This window comes from Acomys russatus, chromosome 32 (genome assembly GCF_903995435.1).
Source record: "Acomys russatus chromosome 32, mAcoRus1.1, whole genome shotgun sequence".
Lineage (NCBI taxonomy): Eukaryota > Metazoa > Chordata > Mammalia > Rodentia > Muridae > Acomys > Acomys russatus.
This window is the reverse complement of record NC_067168.1, coordinates 14,287,138-14,307,922: the sequence shown is the minus strand read 5'-3', so window position 1 is coordinate 14,307,922 and position 20,785 is coordinate 14,287,138. Positions and strand designations below refer to the sequence as shown.

Sequence of the window (20,785 nt, the reverse complement as noted above, 5' to 3'; positions counted from 1 at the left end):
ATATTGTGATATTCCTAACTTTTTTTTTTATTACATTCTGTTTTATGCTCACATGTGGACATGGCACTGTAGTGAATTGAGAAGGCAGGGGCAGGGGTGAGTAAGCAAGCTTGGGTTCTTTCTTTAGGAGGTAGTTTTAAACAATTACATTAGACTTATTTTGTCCTCTACTGGGGAGAACTTGGTGTTCATTATGATATGTTTTACTCTAGAATTGTAAATAATGTGAATTGCATACTGGCCAGGTATATAACCATGGGAAGATTTCCCCATCTGTAAAGGGGAATTTAGTCTCTTTTCAATAAAGGCAAAGTAAAGGAACAATCAATGAACTATTGAATATTTTTTTTCTAACTTGGGGTTGCTAAACATGAGGCAGGAATGGGTCCAATGGTCCGTCAGTGTCGGGGCAGATGTCACTGTATCATATCTACAAGTTGTTCTACTACATTTCACCTTCTCTGGTGAAAACAGACAAGATAGGTCTTCCACTATTCCTTTTCAAATTAGTGACATCTTAGGCTTAAGTTCTGAGCAAGCTGTCGAATTAGCAGATTCTGTTTACACAATGCTGGCCATCTTAGAAGGCTGGAGAAACACATCTTGCAGTTGCTGAGTTTGGAAAGTAGGATCAATAAGGAAGGAAATTCTCCAGACACTTCCAGGATATAGTTGAAAAGGTGCTGCGCAGGCAGAAAATACAAAACTCCGGGGATGTTTTTGTTGCTGTAGATTGATTCACAAAGACAAAGATATTTTCAAATTACAAGGAAGGTCACTTTCTTCAAGTCATTTAATTTAAAGTGCCCTTCATTCATGGACATATTTGTGCCACTTGTCTTTATCACTGAGATTTTCGTCTTTTATATGTGCATCCAGAGAGAGAGAGAGAGAGAGAGAGAGAGAGAGAGAGAGAGAGAGAGAGAGAGAGAGGTGTACAGAGATGGGGTATGTAGAACATCTTCCCAAAAACAGCTTAAGCTAATTAAACTTCAGGGGGGAACCTCATTTTCCCTTTTCCAAACTCATGCTGACTTTTACCCCATGTCACCTTTCCCTGGCACAACCTGCTTTTCTACATGCTGCACATACTGAAATTATTTTCTTCTCTCTAAATGGAATCCTGTCACATTTTCCTGTCTGGCCTTTTCCTTTAGGAGCCATTCTGCTATTTCTGCTATCTTCCCTGTGGTCATTATTCTCTCATTTCACCCCAAAGCTATGTCACTCATTTGTGTCTGCATAGAAAATTAGCATTATGATATTGCTATTTAAAAAAACAACAGGGCCTCTTTAAAAAAAGAGTATTTCTTTTTTAATCATTAAGACAATATCTAGTGATTATTGGTATAAAGGTATTTTCTTTTCTAGAATTTTTGTTTGTTTGTTCTCTTCCTGTGTTTCCTCTCTTGTGTATGCCTGGCAGGTGAGAGGTGATTAAAAAAGAAGCTGTGCAGTTGTCTTTACAGAACTGGCATCCTATTGAATAAATATAATATGGAGGTCTGCTTTCTCCATTTATGCTGTAAGTTTTTCATGCCATTTCTAATCATACCTAGTATTTACTGTATGTTTACTGTGATAGTCACTCTATGAAAGACTTTGTGTATAAGTACCCTTAATCTTTCAGAAGACCCTAATATAAGCAGTGTTACTATCCACATTTGGCACACGAGGAACTAAATCGTAGGATTATTTAAAACATACCGGTGTTCTAAAGCTAGCAAATGATAGAGCTGGGATAGGAACTAAGGTCCAGCTCTGGGATATGTGTATACTAATTTCCTTTCTCATGATAATTCATGAAGTGCTCTGCAAATACAGACCCTCAAATCAGAAGCTGGCGCAGTTGAGGCCATCGTATGCTCAACCATTATGCCATGAGGCTAACCTTCCGTGTGCTGTGATAGAATGCTTGGCTCTTCTCTCTGAAACTATGGTCAGGCTTAACCCAGCCAGCCAGAAGACACCAGGGGAGCCCCCCAAAGGAGCCAGAGTGTCGGGAACATCAGAGCTGAGGGAAAGATCTTAGTTCTTGACATTCTCTATTCTGCAAACTCTGCTAATCGTAATTCTGCCTCCTCATATGGGTTTAGGGACATGTATCACTGGAATTTCTGTCCAGCCATTTTGGTATGACACAGAGCTACTTGACGCTGGCATTGCAGTGGAATTGTGTCTTAAGAATAGCTGTCTTAAGGGAGGGAGGAATGGGAAGATACAAGGGATGGGGTAACAATTGAGATGTAATATGAATAAATTAATAAAATATATTTTTTAAAAAAAAGAATAACTGTCTTTGAGAAGTAGCCAAGACAAGTTTTTTTTACCTTGCTGCTGTTAACAGTGTGGAAAAGCTAGATCTGTAGAGGCGTATGTGACTTAGCCAAACTGAGTATACCTGTAACACATTCTACACAGGCTCATTTAGCTGTTTTTGGTACAAGAAACAATGAAGAAGAGGCTCCCAATCTAAGGAGCCACTTCACTGGAAGGTGACCAATTACTCGTTAATAGACTTTTTAGTTAGATTCTGTCTAATCAACGATAATGTTTACTTTATATGCACGGAATTTCAATATTCTGCTTTAAGTTGGAAAGTTGAACTACAACATAATGTCCAGTTGATGAATGAAAGTCTTTTGTTTTTGTTTTGTTTTTTGTTTTTCGAGACAGGGTTTCTCTGTGTAGCCTTGACTGTCCTGGACTCGCTTTGTAGACCCAGGCTGATTGTTACTTGAACTCACAGCGATCCGCCTGCCTCTGCCTCTCGAGTGCTGGGATTAAAGGCGTGCGCAACCACGCATGGCTTGAATGGAAGTCTTTTAAAGAAAACAAGTGATGGTTTTAAAATGCATAGCAAAATGAGATGAGTGTCCGTATTTCTTTCTCTCAATTTATGTAAACAATTGGTGAGTTTAAAGATAAAAGGTGATATCCTGATTGCCAAGGACTAAAAGATATAAGACGCATTATAAATAACATGTAGCATTTTACAAGTTACCAAATGACTTTACAGTGTGTGTAATTGGGTTGAAAGGCAAAAAGAAAAGTGTTTTGAACTTGTTGGCATCTAAACTGTGAACAAATTAAAAGTTACTTTGCAACTGCCTATATGTACATGTGCACACACATAAGAGCATGTATATATAACTGCCCTCACACACACACAAAAAAGCAATGCAGTTGTCATTAATTTTTGGAACAAAAATAAATTGTACTGTAGCAATGGGATTTTATTTTGTTGTAAACAGTTGTGAAATTTGCAGGAAAATAGCTGCATCTGAAAACTATGATATTAAGCAAAGTGGCCCAAACTCAGGAAGACAAAACCCCTGGGATCTCTTTCATTTGCATATTTTATTTTGTTAATGCATGCATGTATATAGATAAGTGAGTTTCAATATGGATAAAACTGAAAACACTAGAAAAGAGTCCAAGAGATGGTTAAAAAAAAAATAGATGATGAGGAAGGCAGCGTGGTCAAAGGGACACACAGTACATGAACATGGAAAAAGAGTGTTCAAGGGTTCATTTTCTTTATCTCCTTCCCAGAAACTTTTGCCTTAATTCTTTTTTGACATTAGCCATTCTTACTGGAGTGAGGTTTTGAATGGCACCTGGTATTGTGTGGCTTTGAATGTCTTCTCTTGCTCAACATTTGTTTGACCATTCTTTGTTTCTGTCTTCTGTAAAATATCTATGTTGATCTAACGCCTGCCTTAAAGTCAAATTGGTTCATTGGTAAGTCTGGGGAGCTCGTTAGATATTCTGGATACGAGCCCTTGTTGCACGTGTGCACTATGTTTTTCTTCTGTTCTGTGAGTTATCTCCTGGGTTATCTCCGCACTCTGTCCGATATTTCCTTTGCTGGGCAGAGCCTTTTAGTTTTATGTTGTCCCATTTGTCTGATTTTGCTTCTGTTTCCTGTGTTTTGAGGTTTTTGCTCAAAAAAAACAAAAAAAAAAAACAAAAAAAAACTCCTTGCCCATCAAGTTTTAGGTCTTGCATTTAAATGTTTAACCCATTTTTGGTTGGTCATTGCTTGTTTATTGTTGAATTTGATCTTTGCAAGTTGTTCGAGGTAGACACCTGGGTTCTTTCTTTTGAGTGTGGATAACCAGTTTCCCCAACACTTGTTAAAAAGAATGTCCTTTCTTTCTTGTTCTCTGTACCTGGCTATAGATGTACGCATTTACTTGTCGGTTTTATGTGGTGTTCCTTGGCCTATGTATCTGTTGTTATGTTTATACTGTACTGTTTCATTTATGACAGCTTTGTAGTATGCTTCCAATTTGGGGAGGAGAATGCCTTTTAATTCATTCATTTTGCTCTACTTTTGGGGGGCAGCGGCAATCATAGGGTTTTTTGTTTTGTTTTGCTTGTTTTTGGTGGTTCTGTGTTGACTTTAGAATTAGGTTTTGAAATTCCATGCTGAATTCCATTGACATTTTGATAAGGCTTGAACTATTTTGTATAGATAGGCAAGCTGTAAACAAGGAACTTTTCCCCTTTCAGTTTAACAATGCTATAATTGTCACTGATATTTCTTTCACCTCTTTAATTAAATTTGTTCCTAGATATTTTGCTTTTGTAGCTATTTTACTTTTGGTAGCTACTGTAGATGGCCTTTTATGTTTCTATTTAAGATAATTTACAATTAGCATATAGCAATGTTGTTGAGGGTTTCTTTTTTTTTTTTTTTTTTTTTTTGATGTTTACTTTGCTTCCTATAATTCAATTATTAGCTATAATCATAGTGTTTGACAGAGTTTTGAGATATTTTTTATAAAAACCATCTTGCTTGCAAACAGTGACAATTTGACAGCTTCTTTTCTGGTTTGCCTGCCCTTTGTTTCTTTTAGTTTCATAACTGGCTTTGGCTTGGGCTTCCAGCCACACATTGGATGTAAGCGATAAAGGAGAGCCTGCTTTGTCTTCTTCCCGACCTTAAAGAAAACAATTTTTAGCTTTTGTCCATTGAATATAATATTAATTGTTGGTTTACTATAAATATAATGTTAAAGTGTGTTCCTTAGATGCCTGATTTGTTCAGCATTGTTACTAAAAGGAGATGTTCACCTGTGTTGAGTGCATTGCTGCCCAGCTCAGGTACACACACCCAGCTTTTATCCTTCCTTCTGTTGGTACAGTATGCTATGTTTATTGGCTTACGTGTATTGAACTATCCTTGTGTCTCTGGAATGAGTCCTATTCAGTCATGCTGATTCATATCTTACTGTGCTTTTGGATTCAGTTTGTTCGTATTTCTGTTGGGTATTTTTAAATATGTATTCTTCTAGATTATTGGCTTTTGTTGTTCCATTTATTGTACCCCTATCTAGTTTTAGGATTAGGGCAATTCTGGCCTCAAATGATATAGTCAAAAGAATTCTTTTTCTTTTTTTAACTGATGGAGTGTTTATATTAGATCTTTAAATGAGTGCTAGAATTGATCAATGAAGCTCTCTAGTTCTGGGGTTTCTTTGATAAGAATAATTGGTTCAAGAAAATTTTTAATTTCCTCTTCTCATTTCTTCCTTAATCCATTTCTCAAAAGTAAGCTATAATTTTCATGTGCCTGTATAACTTGCCAAGTTTTTCTCAATATTAATTTCTAGTCTTATATTATGGTCAAGAAAAATATTCAATATGGTGCTAGTTTTAAAAAATCTGCTGAGATTTGTTTTGTAGCTCATCATGGTGTGCACCCTAGAGAGTGTTCCATGTGCTGGATAAGAAGGCTCTGTGTTCAGCAGCTGTGGCATGGGATGGTCTATAAACATATTAGGTGCATTTGGTCTAGAGTGCAGTTCAACTCTGCTTGTTCTTTGTTGGCTTCCTGTTTGAATGTTGGCTCTATTGCCAAGGATCGGAGTGTTACAGTCTCCACCTGTTGTGGCATTGGTGTTCTGTCCTTTTAGATTTGTTAATATGTGTCTTATGCTTGGATATAAGATATTGAATGCATATAGATTTACAATTGTTATTTTTTCCTTCTTAATTGACCCTTTCCTCATTAGATGGCCTTACTGCATCTAAAGACCATTTTATCTGATACTCTATGATTCTCCCTAATTTCTTTGGCTTTCATTTGCATGGATAGCTTATTTCATTTCGCACTTTCAGTCTATGTGTTCCAGAGAGTTCTTATGAACATATGTATTTGTGTCTTGTTTCTTAACCCAGCCTGTCATTTCATATCTTTTAATTAGAGAATTTAGTTCATTTGCAGTCAAGGGAATTGTTAGGAAGTACTGTCTCTCACATCCTTACGTATCTTGTTTTCTGGTATCTTATTTTGTTTTGGCTGTTTTCTTTCCTAACAATTTTTCTTAATGGTTAAGTGAGTCACTGGTATGTTGTGATTCTTTGCCTGTTATTTTTCATTTGTCTCTTACAAATTTTTGCTGATGGTCTCCATGAAGCTCACCCAAACCGTCTTATGGTATAACAAACTATTTTGAAATAATAGCAACTTAACATGATCATAAGGATAAGAACAAGAACAGAAGCAAAAGAACAAGAAAAATATACTAAGAAAACTCTCCCATGTTTCCTTCCTGCCCCCATGTTGAAGGGTTGCAGATGATTTTGTGTCTTTCTGTGCTGCTTGTCACTTAACATCTTAAAGTGGTTATTGTTTTCAGTCATTTTGGCTTTTATTCATAGTAAAGGTATGAATGGTTTGTCCACCACATTTACAATATCAAGACATTTTGAATTGGCTTATGTAATTACCAGAGTGATCTATAACTTGTTATTTTTTTTTTTTCCTTACTCATCAACATCTTTCTTTCAGCATGGAGAAGTTCCTTTAGTGTTCTTGGTACAACCATCCTAATAGATGTGTACACTCTCTTTTTCATTTTCTGCCAACAAAAACCTATAAAAAGTAATCAAATGTTCTTAAGTCTCAGTATGGTGTGTGTGTGTGTGTGTGTGTGTGTGTGTGTGTAAAACAATAAAGGGGAGATCTTAAATGTAAGATGGAATGGGGAATATGGATGGAGTTGGAGAGAGAACTTTTCATGAAAAATATTAAATGAAAATATTTTTTAAAGGAATGGGATACACTCAAGAGTTTTCTTAGGGATGTATTTTTTTTCTTCATTTGTTTCTGCTCTCATCCTTACGATTGTTTCAAAGTAGTTGTAATTCAGTGACCATTGACAAGTTTCTTCAGTGCTACTGGGGGAAAAAAAAAATCTCACGCCACTCTCGATTAGCCGATCAAGTTTCCATCGGAAAGTCAGTTGTCAGGTGAACAGAGCTATGCTTTATTGTTTCTTTTCTTTGCAGCCAGCCTTAATCAACTTCTCTTCATTTTTCTCCTGTGAGCCCCTGGTTATAGGAGACCTTAGGATAGATGTAGTTGAGTTCAGTTGCCCTGGTGACCTTTTATCTTTCTCTACCTAAGCCCCTTGGTTTTTGTGAGTGTCATTATTTGGCATGGTAAACTGGATACACCCTTGCAGAGAGATCCTAAAGAATCTTCTTACTCGGCCATCACATTCCTCTACCCTCTCCCTTCTGTGAACGTTTCAGAGGGCTCATGCTTTCTCTGTGCTTTCATAATGTATATTTCTAGGGACTTGTCACTTCATCTACATCATGAGAATTTTGACAAATGGTTTAGAATTTATCTTCTTCACTTACTGTTGCTATGATCTGTTTGTTTGTTTGTTTGTTTTTAGATTTATTTATTATGTATACAGTGCTCTGCTTGCATGTATACCTGCAGGCCAGAAGAGATCATCAGATCACATTATACATGGTTGTGAGCCACCATGTGGTTGCTGGGGATTGAACTCAGGACCTCTGGAAGAGCAGTAAGTGCCCTTAAACTCTGAGCCATCTCTCTAGCCCCTATGATCTGGTCTTAATAGCACAACTTCATTTCACTCTATCCAATATGCTCTTTGCTTTGCTAATCCATATTTCTCAGATCAATCTTTATTATATTTCCCTTTAAGGAATATGGTTGGGGGGTTGGGGATTTAGCTCAGTGGTAGAGTGCTTGCCTAGCAAGCGCAAGGCCCTGGGTTCAGTCCTCAGCTCTAGAAGAAAGAAAGAAAGAAAGAAAGAAAGAAAGAAAGAAAGAAAGAAAGAAAGAAAGGTGATTGGGCCCGTTTTCAGGCCTTCCTGTACATTCTGAATGTCTCTTTTTTCCCTGAGCATAATTTTCCTCCTTTACTCTTTAAACATACCCACTATATAATCATGCATAATGAAATTATCTCCAGTCTTACAAGCTTGGTTCTATAAGCTGTTTCTGATCACTCATTCACGGACTGGGTGGTTTTATGATGAGGGGCCCATGGTCTTTTTATAACTTGGTGGTAGTTCTTTGAGGCCCAGGTTGAAAGTATGTTCCTGCAGAGAAGATTGTTTGTGAATAATTAGATAGTAGGAATTATGACTCTGAACTTACTCAAGTGGGTCATAATTAGGCCATTGCAATGGTGTCATCTGTCTGTTTCTTTCCATCTATGTTAGACTGAGCTGGCACAACATCAAGGTAGGCACTTAGTTTTACCCACTATCTGCCTTTACAGGACAGATGTTTCCTTCAACTCTTTTTCTGTGAAAGAGTAGCTGGGAAGGATGCAGGGTCTCAGGGATGCCTAGCACAAGCTATTCTACAGGGCCTCAAACTTGTCCTCTCTCCTAGTCTTCCATGAATTAAAGCTATTGTGTAGACCTTGAAAGTGGGCAAGGCTTTAGGAGAAATGATTTCAGCAGCCCTGGCTAACGAAATCTTTTAGTGTGTGTGTGTGTGTGTGTGTGTGTGTGTGTGTGTGTGTGTGTGTGTATGTGTGTGTGAGAGAGAGAGAGAGAGAGAGAGAGAGAGAGAGAGAGAGAGAGAGAGAGAGATTTTTAGTTTACTATATGAGATTCCTTCTGAAATCAATTCTACCATATTAGTTAGAATTTTCTTTCCAAAAAAAAAGGGGGGGGGGTAGGGAAGAAATTGAGTTTTAAATATATTGTAATATCTGCAGAATTTACAGTTATAGGTCAACCTTTGTATTTTAGGTCACAGTCAATGACTGAGAAATGAGTGGAAAAGAGGCAGCAGCTGCTATTTTGGGTTAGTTTTTGATAACCCATGCATGAGTCTGTGGCTCATGGTCTTATTCAATCTACCATCGCTATTCCAAGAGAGATTCTGTCATTGCTATACTAAATACGAGGTCACTGAAGCTTGGGAGCAATTCGGGAGGCTTACCCAAGGCCATATGACTAGCCATTCATAATGCTGACCTTGGGTCATCAAGGGAAAAATCCATGCTTGATGAAATCTGTTTGTGCTTAGTGCGTGGCTATTTTACAAGGCAGCAGAAATGTATAATCTATCTTCCATTTCCACTTAAACTGTGTTGTAGATCAGTGTGGTATTACCATATAAAAAAGATAAGTATGTCAACGGAACATTGAAGGCAATTTACCGCGCACCTATGCTACCTTACCTCCACTAAGAAAAATTACTTTTAGAAAATCTCCAAAGGATTGATTGTATATATATATATAAAGTCTCAAAATATTTCTGCCAGCCTAGACAAGAAGGTAAACGTTAGCCAAGGACTTTAAAAGATGAAATGGTAGCTCTGGGCTTCCCCTGTCTTCCATAATGCACCCAGAACTCAGCGTACTGGGTGGTATTTGGTCAAAATGCTACTGCATACGTCTCTCCATGAAAGTAGCACTTTTAATTTTTAAGTAAATTATAAGTACATTTTCTTGTTAAAGCTTAATATTAAAATCAGACTCTGGAATGATGTCATTCTCTGGGCGCTCACCTCACACAGAGTGCTTGGGGTGCTGCCTTGTCGTTAACACTCAGTGAGCCTTCTTGGTGACATTGTGGCCTTTTAGCAAGTTGGGGTAGATACACTGCAGGAACCGAGAGGAGTTCCTCCCCCCGACCCCCACCGACACCCACACCCCCACACCCTTCGCCTGTAAGCTTTCATTTACATAAAGCAACCAGAGAAGTCTGCCCAGAAAAGCCAGCAACAGAAAGAAGCACTGTAAAGATGCCCTCACCCACAGCCAGAAAGCAGCAGTTTCCCTGATGGCAGTAACTGAGACCTGTTCAGCCACTGGGAGCCTATTCTGGAAAATTCTTTAATTTTCAACTTTTTCCCTTTAATAAACTTGAGGGTGCTTCATAGTAGCTGACACCAACACTTTCTCACCTGTAAGGTGCTTTTCAAAGCATTTACCTTTATGGGGACTGACTCTGACATGAACTCTGGTGCTCCATATTTGACCACCTCCCCTTGGTGGGGAAGCCTGGTGGCACTCAAAGAAAGAATAAGCAAGATACCAAAGAAAGAATAAGCAAGATACCAAGATGAGACTTGATAGCCTAGGACCATATAGTGGGGGAGGAGGTCCCCCTCAGTCATAGACCTAGGGGAGGAGACTAGGGTGAAAGCGGGAGGGAGGGAGGAATGGGAGGATACAAGTGATGGGATGGCAATTGAGTTGTAATCTGAATAAATTAATAAAATTAAAAAATAAAATAAAAAACATTTACCTTTATGGTAAGTCACACATAAAGTAAAGAGTTCAGCTTGCTGAAGGATTCGGGCTGATACTGGAGTCTGGGAAACAAAATTTTCTGCTTATTCTTCACCCAGTGAATATTAGTCCTTTAGAAATAAATAAATGATAGAGAGATAGATAGATAGATAGATAGATAGATAGATAGGAAGAAAAATGTTGAGAAGAATAACTGGGGAAGTTTTCCTACTTTGAGCTGTTGTTTTGCCCGCATCTTTTAGAAACGAAGGATAAAGCAGGGCTCTTGAGACAGAACCTTAGCCTTTCCCATGCCTCTCCTGACCGCCATCACCACCATCACCAACAAAATTTTCTGCTTATTCTTCACTCAGTGAATATTAGTCCTTTAGAAATAAATAAATGATAGAGAGATAGATAGATAGATAGATAGATAGATAGATAGATAGGAAGAAAAATGTTGAGAAGAATAACTGGGGAAGTTTTCCTACTTTGAGCTGTTGTTTTGCCCGCATCTTTTAGAAACGAAGGATAAAGCAGGGCTCTTGAGACAGAACCTTAGCCTTTCCCATGCCTCTCCTGACCGCCATCACCACCATCACCCAGTACGCGGATAGAATCCAACCTTTAATGATAGCGGTGACTCTCTGGAGGGTGCTGTAAGTGCAAGAGGTCCATGTTGTAGGCAACGCGAACGGCTTCTTCTGTAACATGACACAGTTGTACCTCGCTGTCTCTGGAACACTTGTTCCAGGAACCTCTCTGTACCAGAGTCCAAGGATGTTCAAACCTAACTTGCATAGAACCTGCATGCACCCTCCCGTATACTTTACGTTATCTCTAGATTACTTCTCGCACTACTGTGTAGCTCATTGTTCTACCATATTGCTGAGGGAAGAGACGAGAAGATCTGCACATGTGCAACACAGACACAATGTCTTCCACTGGAGATTTCCATCTGTAGTGAATTGTATCCACATGTGTGAAGCCCATGGCTACAGAGGGCTGAGTGCGCTCTAACACTAAGTGGAGTTGTCATCAGGGGCCAGCTGAGTGTGCGCAGGCGTTATCACACAGTTCTACTGAGCTGAATTGCTTGCCTCGTGTGCATGTGAATGTCCCTTTACCTGACTTTAAGTAGCAGATGGTGCCTAGGAGCTGACATTTTTCTGTTTACTGGAGGTTAAGTACCATTTATAACTGCTTTATTTACGTTGTATTGGGGGTGGGTGGGTATCCATTTATACACATGCCACAATGCATACGTGGAGGTCAGAGGGTAACTTGTATGAATCTCTTCTTTCTTTCCACCGTGTGGGACATGGAGATTGAACTCGGGTCATCAACAAGTGCTTTTACCCACTAAGCCGTCCCTCCAGCCCTGTTTTTGTTTTTCTGACATATGAGTTCCACTTAAAAATATATATTAGATATCTGTCTGTGATGCTTTCTTTCAAAAGATGGATATTTGGCGCTTTGACCAGCTATTAAACACTAGCATATAAAAGCGATAATCCTAAAGGAGCCTGTTGGCCAGGAGACACCATTTGTTGACGGGCAGTGGCTAGAGAGGTAGAACTGAGCCCTTTCATGGTCTCCTTACTCTTCCCACCAAGGTTTTGCTATCTCTGGGAACACACTGGGCACATGAGCGTGTGGGAAACATCAGACCTCACTCACATATAGAATGAGTGTGGGGGATCATTTTTCAGCATAGTGCTTATTTGTGAAGTCCTGTGTTTATAGTCCAATTGTGCGCCAACTCACATAGGCCCACACTGGGCTCCTGAAGCTTTTAAGTGAATCTGGAAGACTGATTGCTGGCCACACACTCCTGCCAGCTGCTGCTAATGTTAGGCCTGTTCTCTGTGATCACTTGTAATCTACTTTGGCCATATTATAGCTCAAAGTTAATGCAACACAAACAACGTTATTTAGCTTATGTCTTAGGGGCACGAAGCTCTAATTTGGGGTGAAAATGACCCAGTATATTGCTTCCAAAGCTTTATTGCTTTTTGCTAGTTCTCATTTTTTCCCCACCCTGAGTTATTGAACAGCCTCTAAAACTTAGAACTTCTTGCTTCTAAAAATATACCCTCAACTCTTTATTATTGTCAGAAGGAAAAAAAAATAGGAGAAACATTTCCCAAGTTATAAGGTGGGGAGGGGAGAGAGGGAAGGTGAGCATTACACTTAGGGTTTCAGACACTACAGCAGTAGTGAGGTCACCCTGAAAGAAACCAGACAGACTGAAAAAGTCAAGTGATAGCCTCTTAGGGAAAGCTAGCATGGATACAGCTTCTTTTTTCTTTTTGACTTTTCTCAGTTCCTGGTACATGCACATGCGCGCGCTCGCGCACACACACACACACACACACACACACACACACACACACACACACTGTTTTGTTTTGGGTTTTTTTTTTTTTTTTTGCCGCCAAAGGTATTCACTATCATGCTGAAAATTAAGAGGTAGCAGCTAACCTCTTGATTGCTAAGCAGGAGGTGACAGAAAAGCAATCCAGTCAAGAGAAAGGGTTCTTGGCAAAACACAGTTACTTTTTTAAAAAATAAGCAGACTCCATTTCTCAGCAGTCTTTAGTTGCCTGTAGTTCTTTGACTAGGGGTGGGTCTCCTGCTATGTTAGTGGGTCTAGTGATACTGTTATCGCTCTTGTTTGGGAAGCTGTATCATTAAGGTGTCATGAGTATAGTTTCCCTGTCATTTCTAGGAGATACAATCTTACAGCGGGCTTCCTGGTCCTCTGGCCCTTCCAATCTTCCTGCACCCTCGTCCTGGACAGTCCTGAGCCTTGTGTGAAGGAAGCCAACCATGAAATGATGTACACACAATGTACACACAAGTGGTTTGGTTCTGAAGCTGTGATGTCTGTCCCACCATAGCACATGGGTGTCCATTGGACAGCAGGTGAAATTACCATGGGCTTTGCACAGCCCCATATGCTTTCTGCTTTTGTGAGCCAGCCTTCAGATAGGTTTACTAAAACTGTCCATCCTCATTTTCTGCAGCTAGGTACAACTTGGGAGATTAATTTTGGAGTTAGTGATACACCTAAAACACAGAATGCCTACTCGTAGTGACTGAGGATTAAAAAAAAAAAAAAACCTATTTTATGTTTGGTGCTATATTTGATCTCCTTTAATTCATCCCTTCATTTGGAGGAGCCTAGTGCACATATTGAGTAAATGGCCGCCTTGATCCGCACATCAACGGGAAGCAGTTCCTTCTGCAGTGAGTGAGTGAACTCATTTAGCAATAATGAAGGCAAGAAGCAAAGCTGCCCCGATCCACACCATGTGACTTTACCATCTACATCTGAAGCACAGTGTATCTTATGGCTTTGCATGTAACTCTGTATTCCATCTCATGCATCCCTTTGTATCTTTAAATAGAGTATTCATTACATCGCTTCCACTGGAAAAAGAGCTAATGTTATATTGCAGTGATTTTTTTTTTTTTTTTTTTACCTGCTGTTACAGAACCTTTGTGCTTGGAATTTATTTATTTACTTATTGAGCGTCCCTAGAGGAAATGTCCCAAGGAAAAAGAGAGTTTCATACTTTACTTATTGTACACTGCCCTTCAGGGCTAAAATTAAAAAAAAAAAAAAAAAAAAAAAAAAAACAGAAAGGATGAGTGTGGAAGGAAGAACTAAGCTTGAAGGTCATTAATAACACTAAGAGTAAAAATGATGAAGTGACTGCAGAGGAAGCCTCATTCTGTGAAAGATAAAACAGGGTTGCTCTTAGCAAGAAGAATGTAAAGAAAAAAATAAACATGAAGGCCTTTTCGGTGCATCTGGTGCGAAGGAAGGAGGACTGTACCTTGTTATCCAGTTGTAGCCAAAGAGTGGGCCGCAGCCTTCATCAAACTTCAGAGCCGATGTCTTGAAAATGAGGCTCAGTAAAAGCCCATCATTAGGAGACGAGCATGGGTTCCTGGAGACCTTTCTCTTGTCCCCAAGAAGAAAATGAAGCATCCATCACCATCGAAGCTGAGCAGCCATCGTAGGGCGCATTAATTGACGGAGCTGCTGGTTGCGTATTGAGCCTTTCTGACCCACAACTTCAGACAGCTTCCAGCGGGGTGGGCTTGAGCCCCTCTGAGAGCCTTTCTGGTGATTTTACAGTTATTGGGGAAGGCACGATTCCCTTTCCTGATTAGCCTTTTCTTCTACACACCGGGAGCCCCACTGGGAAAGCCATTTGTTATTCAGAGACAGTGGCTCTAATGAGGAGCGCATGACTCCCGGTTCATTTTCGCAAGATCTAACCTTGTTTAAACAGGAGTCTCAGAAGAAGTAGTGTCCTCCCTGGGTGGGCCATTTTCTGAGGTTGCTGTGGGACACCTTTAACCAGCCTTTAGTCTGCCTTCTCCTCACAGGTGCTCTAATGTGTTAATGGGTCTTATTTTCATGTCATTAGAAATCAAACAACAAAAACTATTTGCTGTTTGAAATGTGAGAACCTTTCCTCGTTCAGTTTAAAAGCAGTGTTTTTATAACCGGCTTTTTGTTCTGTCCCCAAACATATGGTTCTGATCCTTTACCTCACAGGAGGATGCTGAGAGAATACAAAATGAACCATGATCATATTCTGCTCAAGGTAATAAGTGCAAGGACTGTCACTAAATCCATTCATGTCCACTCTGGGGTGGGTTTGGTCCCCCCCTCCCCAAATGATCTTGCTGTGACCTAGTTCTGCAGGTAAGAAAAATGATTTTTCCATCCTTGTGTGACATTATGGCTCTGGTGAACCGTCCCCATGCGTCTTGGCATAGATGGCCTCACGAGGATAAGCATTAATTATTTTCAGGCTGCCGATGTGTCACCTCTGTGGTATCCATATTTGTCTTCTCAGAATGCATCATCACTCTCTAATTATAGGTTCTTGTTCTGGTGGGATCGGATCCTCTGCTTTGTTAACTGGGATGACACATTACGTGAGGAAAGTAACCACCTGAAAAACTGGTGAGCTGAGCTGAGGGTCAAGCCAAGGTGTACAGAATCACACTTGAAATAGTGTTCATGCTGCGAGTGTCACCACCTACCTGATCCCACATTTTAAATCACCTTCTAATTGAGGGTGCCTTAAATCTGCATTTTGAACACGAAAGTTTACCACTTAATTTCGATTCATTTGTGCATTTGTGTGTGATGTATGACGTGTGTGTGTGTGTGTATGTGTGTGTGTGTGTATGTGAGCATCTGTATGTGTGGGGGGTACATTCACCTATGTGTAAATATGTCGGGGCCACAAGTGAACTTTGGTTGTCTTCTATGGTCCTCCACCCTAATTTTTGAGGGGTCTCTCACCAAGCCTGAAGCTTACCAGGTGGTTGAAGCTTACCAGGTAGTTGAGCCACCTGGCTAGAGAACTCCCATGATCCACCTGTCTACCTCCTCCCCCAGTGCAGGGCCTAGAGGCGCACATCACCACGCATGTGCCTCTTTTTCATGTGAATGCTATTGGTGTCTAAACTTGCTTGTCATGCTTGTACAGCGAGGGAGATGAGGGACACACCCTTACACTCTGGTGTCATCTTTGCTCTTCAGATTTCTCTGTAGCAGGTGTCTTTTGTATAATATAGAAAATTACCACAGGGTCCCCGGGACCCCTTCAAAATAGCTGCTTCTGGAAATAGGATCAAGGTTCAGAGCTGTCCCCTTGGCCTCTGGAGGCTTGGACAGCAGTGCCAACTAAAGCTCTACAATGTTTTAAAGATCAGAATGGGGACAGGGGACAATTTAACATGAAAGTGTTCCAGTCCTAGGGTTGAAAATAGTGAGGTTCCTAATTCTTAAAATAAATAAATCTCTGTCATACCAAAAAAAAAAAAAAAAAAAAATCTTAATATTGGACATCCCTGCAGGAAAACAGTAAACCTGAATTCATTTGTGTAATTATTCATTCGTTCGTTCCAGGCAACAGATATTTCCTGAAAACCTGCTGTGCTTAAGACCTTGTGGGAGTGCATGTGAAAACGTGGTTAAGGCATTACTGTCTTTTAGTCACATTTGTTTGGGTTTGGGTTTGGGTTTGGGGTTAGGTGGAACGGTAAGAATGGGTTTCATTGGGTGACAATTGTTACCAGGCAGAGGCATCTTTTTGGTCCTCTTTATGTCTGGGCCTAGGGTAATATTGCTGAAGGCTTTGACCCAGCAAGGAGGGGATCTCGTTGAAGTGTGCCCAGCACTGAGCCCTTTCCTTCAGCTCCATTCTGAACAGCAGCTCTGTGGTACTGACAGCTGAAGTGTTTGATGAGAGAGGACATTTGAAGGTGCTGAGGACTGGCACCAGGGTGTAAGGGTGTCTTCCTCGTCCCCCCACCCAGCACTTCTGAAAGTCAGCGGAGTTGGGAGGTGGGGAGGGATCACATCCAATTTCACTCTTCCTCCTGAGCGGCAGATGTGCCCACAGGAACAACTGCACAGTGTGAGGTTGTCAGGCTTCCAAAAGAATTTAGCTAATGGGCCTCATTGCTCATGGAGCTCGAATCCTGGAGGACCAACATGAAGGTTAGAGACAAGAACAGAACGGGAGGCTTCCGAGGCTGCCGCACGAGGCTTTCGCGGGCAGTTTTTTCTAACTTGGGAGTTCTCATCTGCCCCCACTCATAATGTTAGGCAGCCTCCCTTGTATAAAGGGAACGAAAGCAGGTCAGCGTGCTGTGCGACCGTCAGCTAGCTTAAACTTGAGGACAAAGTTGTTGGTTGGGGAGGAGGCCAGAACATTGAAGGAGTCACTGCAGTGTCTCTTCCAGAGGCTTTCCTAAATAATAGCTCCCTTGAATGGCTTAGGTGTACGGATAATGGGAAAAGCTGACTCAAGGCTGCCTTCGGGCTCAGCAGAGAATGCATTCTGAGTATGACCGTGAGCACTAGGGAAGGCTTGAAAAACACCAGCAGAAGGGCTCATGTTATACAGTGCAGATTCCCCAAGGGAGAAAAATGTTTATGAAATCCAACTTTAATAACCACTTGTCTCTGCAAGCATCAGAGTTAGTAGCCCCTGTACCCTAAACTATTCCACAGCATTATAATCTCTGATAACTTTTTAAACCCTGTACCCCAAAATTTCTCATAGATTCAGAGAGGACCAGTGAGGTCATTTACAGTGACCCGTGCATGGGTTGTGTTGGAAGTCCCCACACAGCCTCATGGCCAGATACTCCCTGTGGCTGCCTCAAACTGTGCATTCAATGGTGCGGAGGGATCAGCCCAGGAAGACTGTGACACTCCAGGGCACAAGAACACAGGCAGACACTTTTAGGGAAACTGAGGCTGACTTGCCTGCAGCCTGTGCAGAACCCATTCCATACCCACACTGGCTGATTACCACAGAGCAGTCTTCGTGCACTGCTGTTTAAACACTTCCTCTGAGGCCATCATGGGATTCTTCCTCGGGCCATTTGCAGTAGGTTAGTCTAGGCATACATTTTTAAAAAGAAGGCCTGTTCTTCCAAAGGTCCTGAGTTCAATTCCCAGCCACCACATAGTGGCTCACAACCATCTACAATGTGATCTGATGCCCTCTTCTGGCCTGCAGGTGTACATGCAGGCAGAACACTGTATACATAATAATAAATAAATCTTAAAAAATAAAAAATAAATAAAAAGAAGGGTGAATGGGGAATATGAGAGGGGAATTAAGGAGGGGGCTCACATCTTTCTTGGTCCCCGTATTTTTAATTTTAATAAAAGCTAAGCATAATTTGGAGTATCATGTATTTACTCTTCTCAGTCTTTTTCTTCAGCCACAATTTGGGGCAAGAAGCATTGGATTGCTGGGGTCCCCCCACCTCCATCCCACTTGAAAAAAATCTGTGGCTAGGAGTATAGTTCAGTTCACAGAATACTTGCTGAACACACATGAGGCAGAGTTCTGTCCCAGTACTCCATAAAATGGGGGGGGGGCAGCATAACGCCGGGGATGGGGGTGCGGTGGGGGTGGGGTGGGGAGAACAGTGCATAGCTGCAGTCCCAGCAAGGTGAGGCAGGAGGATCAGAAGCATGAGGTCATCCTTAGGCACACAGCCTGAGCTACATGAGACCCCATCAGAAAAAAAAATTACAAGTGGATATGTTTTGACAATTATCAAGCACTTTCACTTCACTCATGGTGCTATTTTTTTCTTTTACTATTGCCATTTTAGAGTAGACAAGGTTTTTTGCCTCACTGCCCCGCCCCCTTTTCGGGAGAGTGGTGTTTGTTTTGTTTTGTGTAAAGAGCTTCCTTGTTTCTATCTGGCTTTTGTCAGTTGGCTTTTGTCTGCTGTTTGGGACTGTTTTAAGGAAAGCTATTATAAAAATGCTGGGGAAAAAAATCTTTCTTGTGAATGTGTTTGCATTTCCGTTGGGTAAATGTCTAGAAGCGAGAGTGCTAGGGTGCGTGGCAGGTGCATATTTAACTTGCCACAGAGGTCTGCAGTGTGGGAGCGCTGTTTGTATTATCGTCAGTGCAGCCATTATCTATACAGTCCTGTGGGGGTGTCGCATCACCACCCATGACACCACTATGCATGCAGTCCTGTGGACTTGCTGCACCATCACCCACGAAGCCATTGTCTGTGCCCACTGCTAGGCTTGTTGCATCATCACCCATGATTTCATTATCCATGCCAACTCGTGAGATTACTTTTGTGATTCTCCATACCTCATTATGATTTTCATGCCCAGAGATTTTTTTTTTTTTTTTAACCTCTTTACAGGTGCTAGTTGTTTGCTCATTTCTCTTTGTGAGGGGTCTGTTTAAGTGTGCTGTGGTTGGCTTGTAGGATCCCTAGCTCCCACCATCAGCAGTGTGCCCACATCATCAGTGTGAGTTTCACTGGAGACTTGAAACTGAGAAACCTTCTACCGACTGCATAAATTTCATGACTCTCACAGAAACGTGAAATGTGTCCAATGTGTCCTTGCATTTTCTGATGTTTTGTTTTCGTCCCTGTAGCTGGCATATTGTGTGGCTGCGAGTGTTTTCCAATGCCAGTAGGTAGCAGAGTTTCAGAACTCCTCCCTCAGTTTTCTCTGGGATAGCTTTCCGTACTTTCAGCCTTGTGCTCCACCCCCTGCCCCCCGGTGTTGACAAGAGCCTGTCCCACAGGGGATTCTTGAGTCACCTTTACAATTCATACCCCAAGGAATTCCCTGGTAAGACTTCTAAACGCAGTCATTTCTAGACCCTCCTTTTTTTTTTCCTTTGCTCCACAAAACAGTATCTTATTATTTTTTTAATTAAGTATTCTATACGAAAATATTATTTTTCCATTTGGGCTTTCTGACCGTGGAACTTAGTATTTCCTTTTAATTGTAGTGGAAAGAGAAGGTTTCGGGTGCGTTGCTTTTAGAATCTGTCAAGAATAGAACTTTGTTTGCTGATGTGCTGTTGTCTAGCCTGCCTTACTCAGGGAAGCAGGCAAGATGTAGATGCAGCCCTGGGAGTCTGGGACCTCCTGCTTCCAGAACAGGAGACAAGAACAGCGGAAAAGGGGTGTTTTCTTTACTGTGCTTTGAAACAGGAACACAGTATCTCATCCCCAGAAGAAGAGAGACTCTGGCCTGTGTGCAGACATGTGTTCACAGTGCCTTAGAGACAGTAACACAGCCTCTGGGGAGGCCACTGACTACCACGTCTCTAAGATGGAACACAGGCTCTTTGGAACAGGGTCATTCCACCGTGGGCTAGAAATGCACAGGAGACCCCCCCCCCCCAAAAAAAAGCAAAAATCACAGCCATCAAATTTTCATAAAGTACCAGAGTCTTGTCTTCTCAGACCTGGAGTTTGAGTTGCAGTGCTTCTCACTTCAGAGAGGGGACGCTTTGAGTTTGGATGAGCGTAACTGCAGGGGATGAAAGTGTTTTAAATGCACAGATTCCTAAAAATAAAAACAAAACAGACACCACATTCCAGTCAATAGTAAACTCTACTGAACAAAAAGTTCCTTTAAAATAGAAATCACAAAGGCTAAGAAAATGGGGGGTGGGGGAGGGGAGGTGGTGTTTGAGGAATTTTAGAATTTAGAAGACACTCAAAACACATGTGAATTTGTGGTTATACTTGGGCCAAATGTGGAATCTGACAAATATCAGTTCTTAAGACACTATATGAGGTAGTTGAGAAACTTGAATTACTAACCGGATATTTGATGGTAGTGAGTATTTATCAATGGTTTAGGTATTATCATGCCATTGTGGTTTAATATTTTTATGAGACATATTGATTGACATATCAGAAT

At 40.9% G+C, this 20,785-nt stretch overlaps 1 protein-coding gene across 1 annotated transcript in view; it reads left to right on the top strand.

The window, feature by feature from the left end:
• Positions 1-20,204, top strand: part of Ube3d (ubiquitin protein ligase E3D) — a 134,270-nt gene extending 114,066 nt beyond the window's left edge. Inside the window, exon 10 of the mRNA XM_051140471.1 lies at positions 19,943-20,204. Coding sequence (XP_050996428.1) covers positions 19,943-19,975 — 33 coding nt within the window. The 3' untranslated portion in view covers positions 19,976-20,204. The remainder of the gene's footprint in view (positions 1-19,942) is intronic.
• Positions 20,205-20,785: the final 581 nt, after the last annotated feature.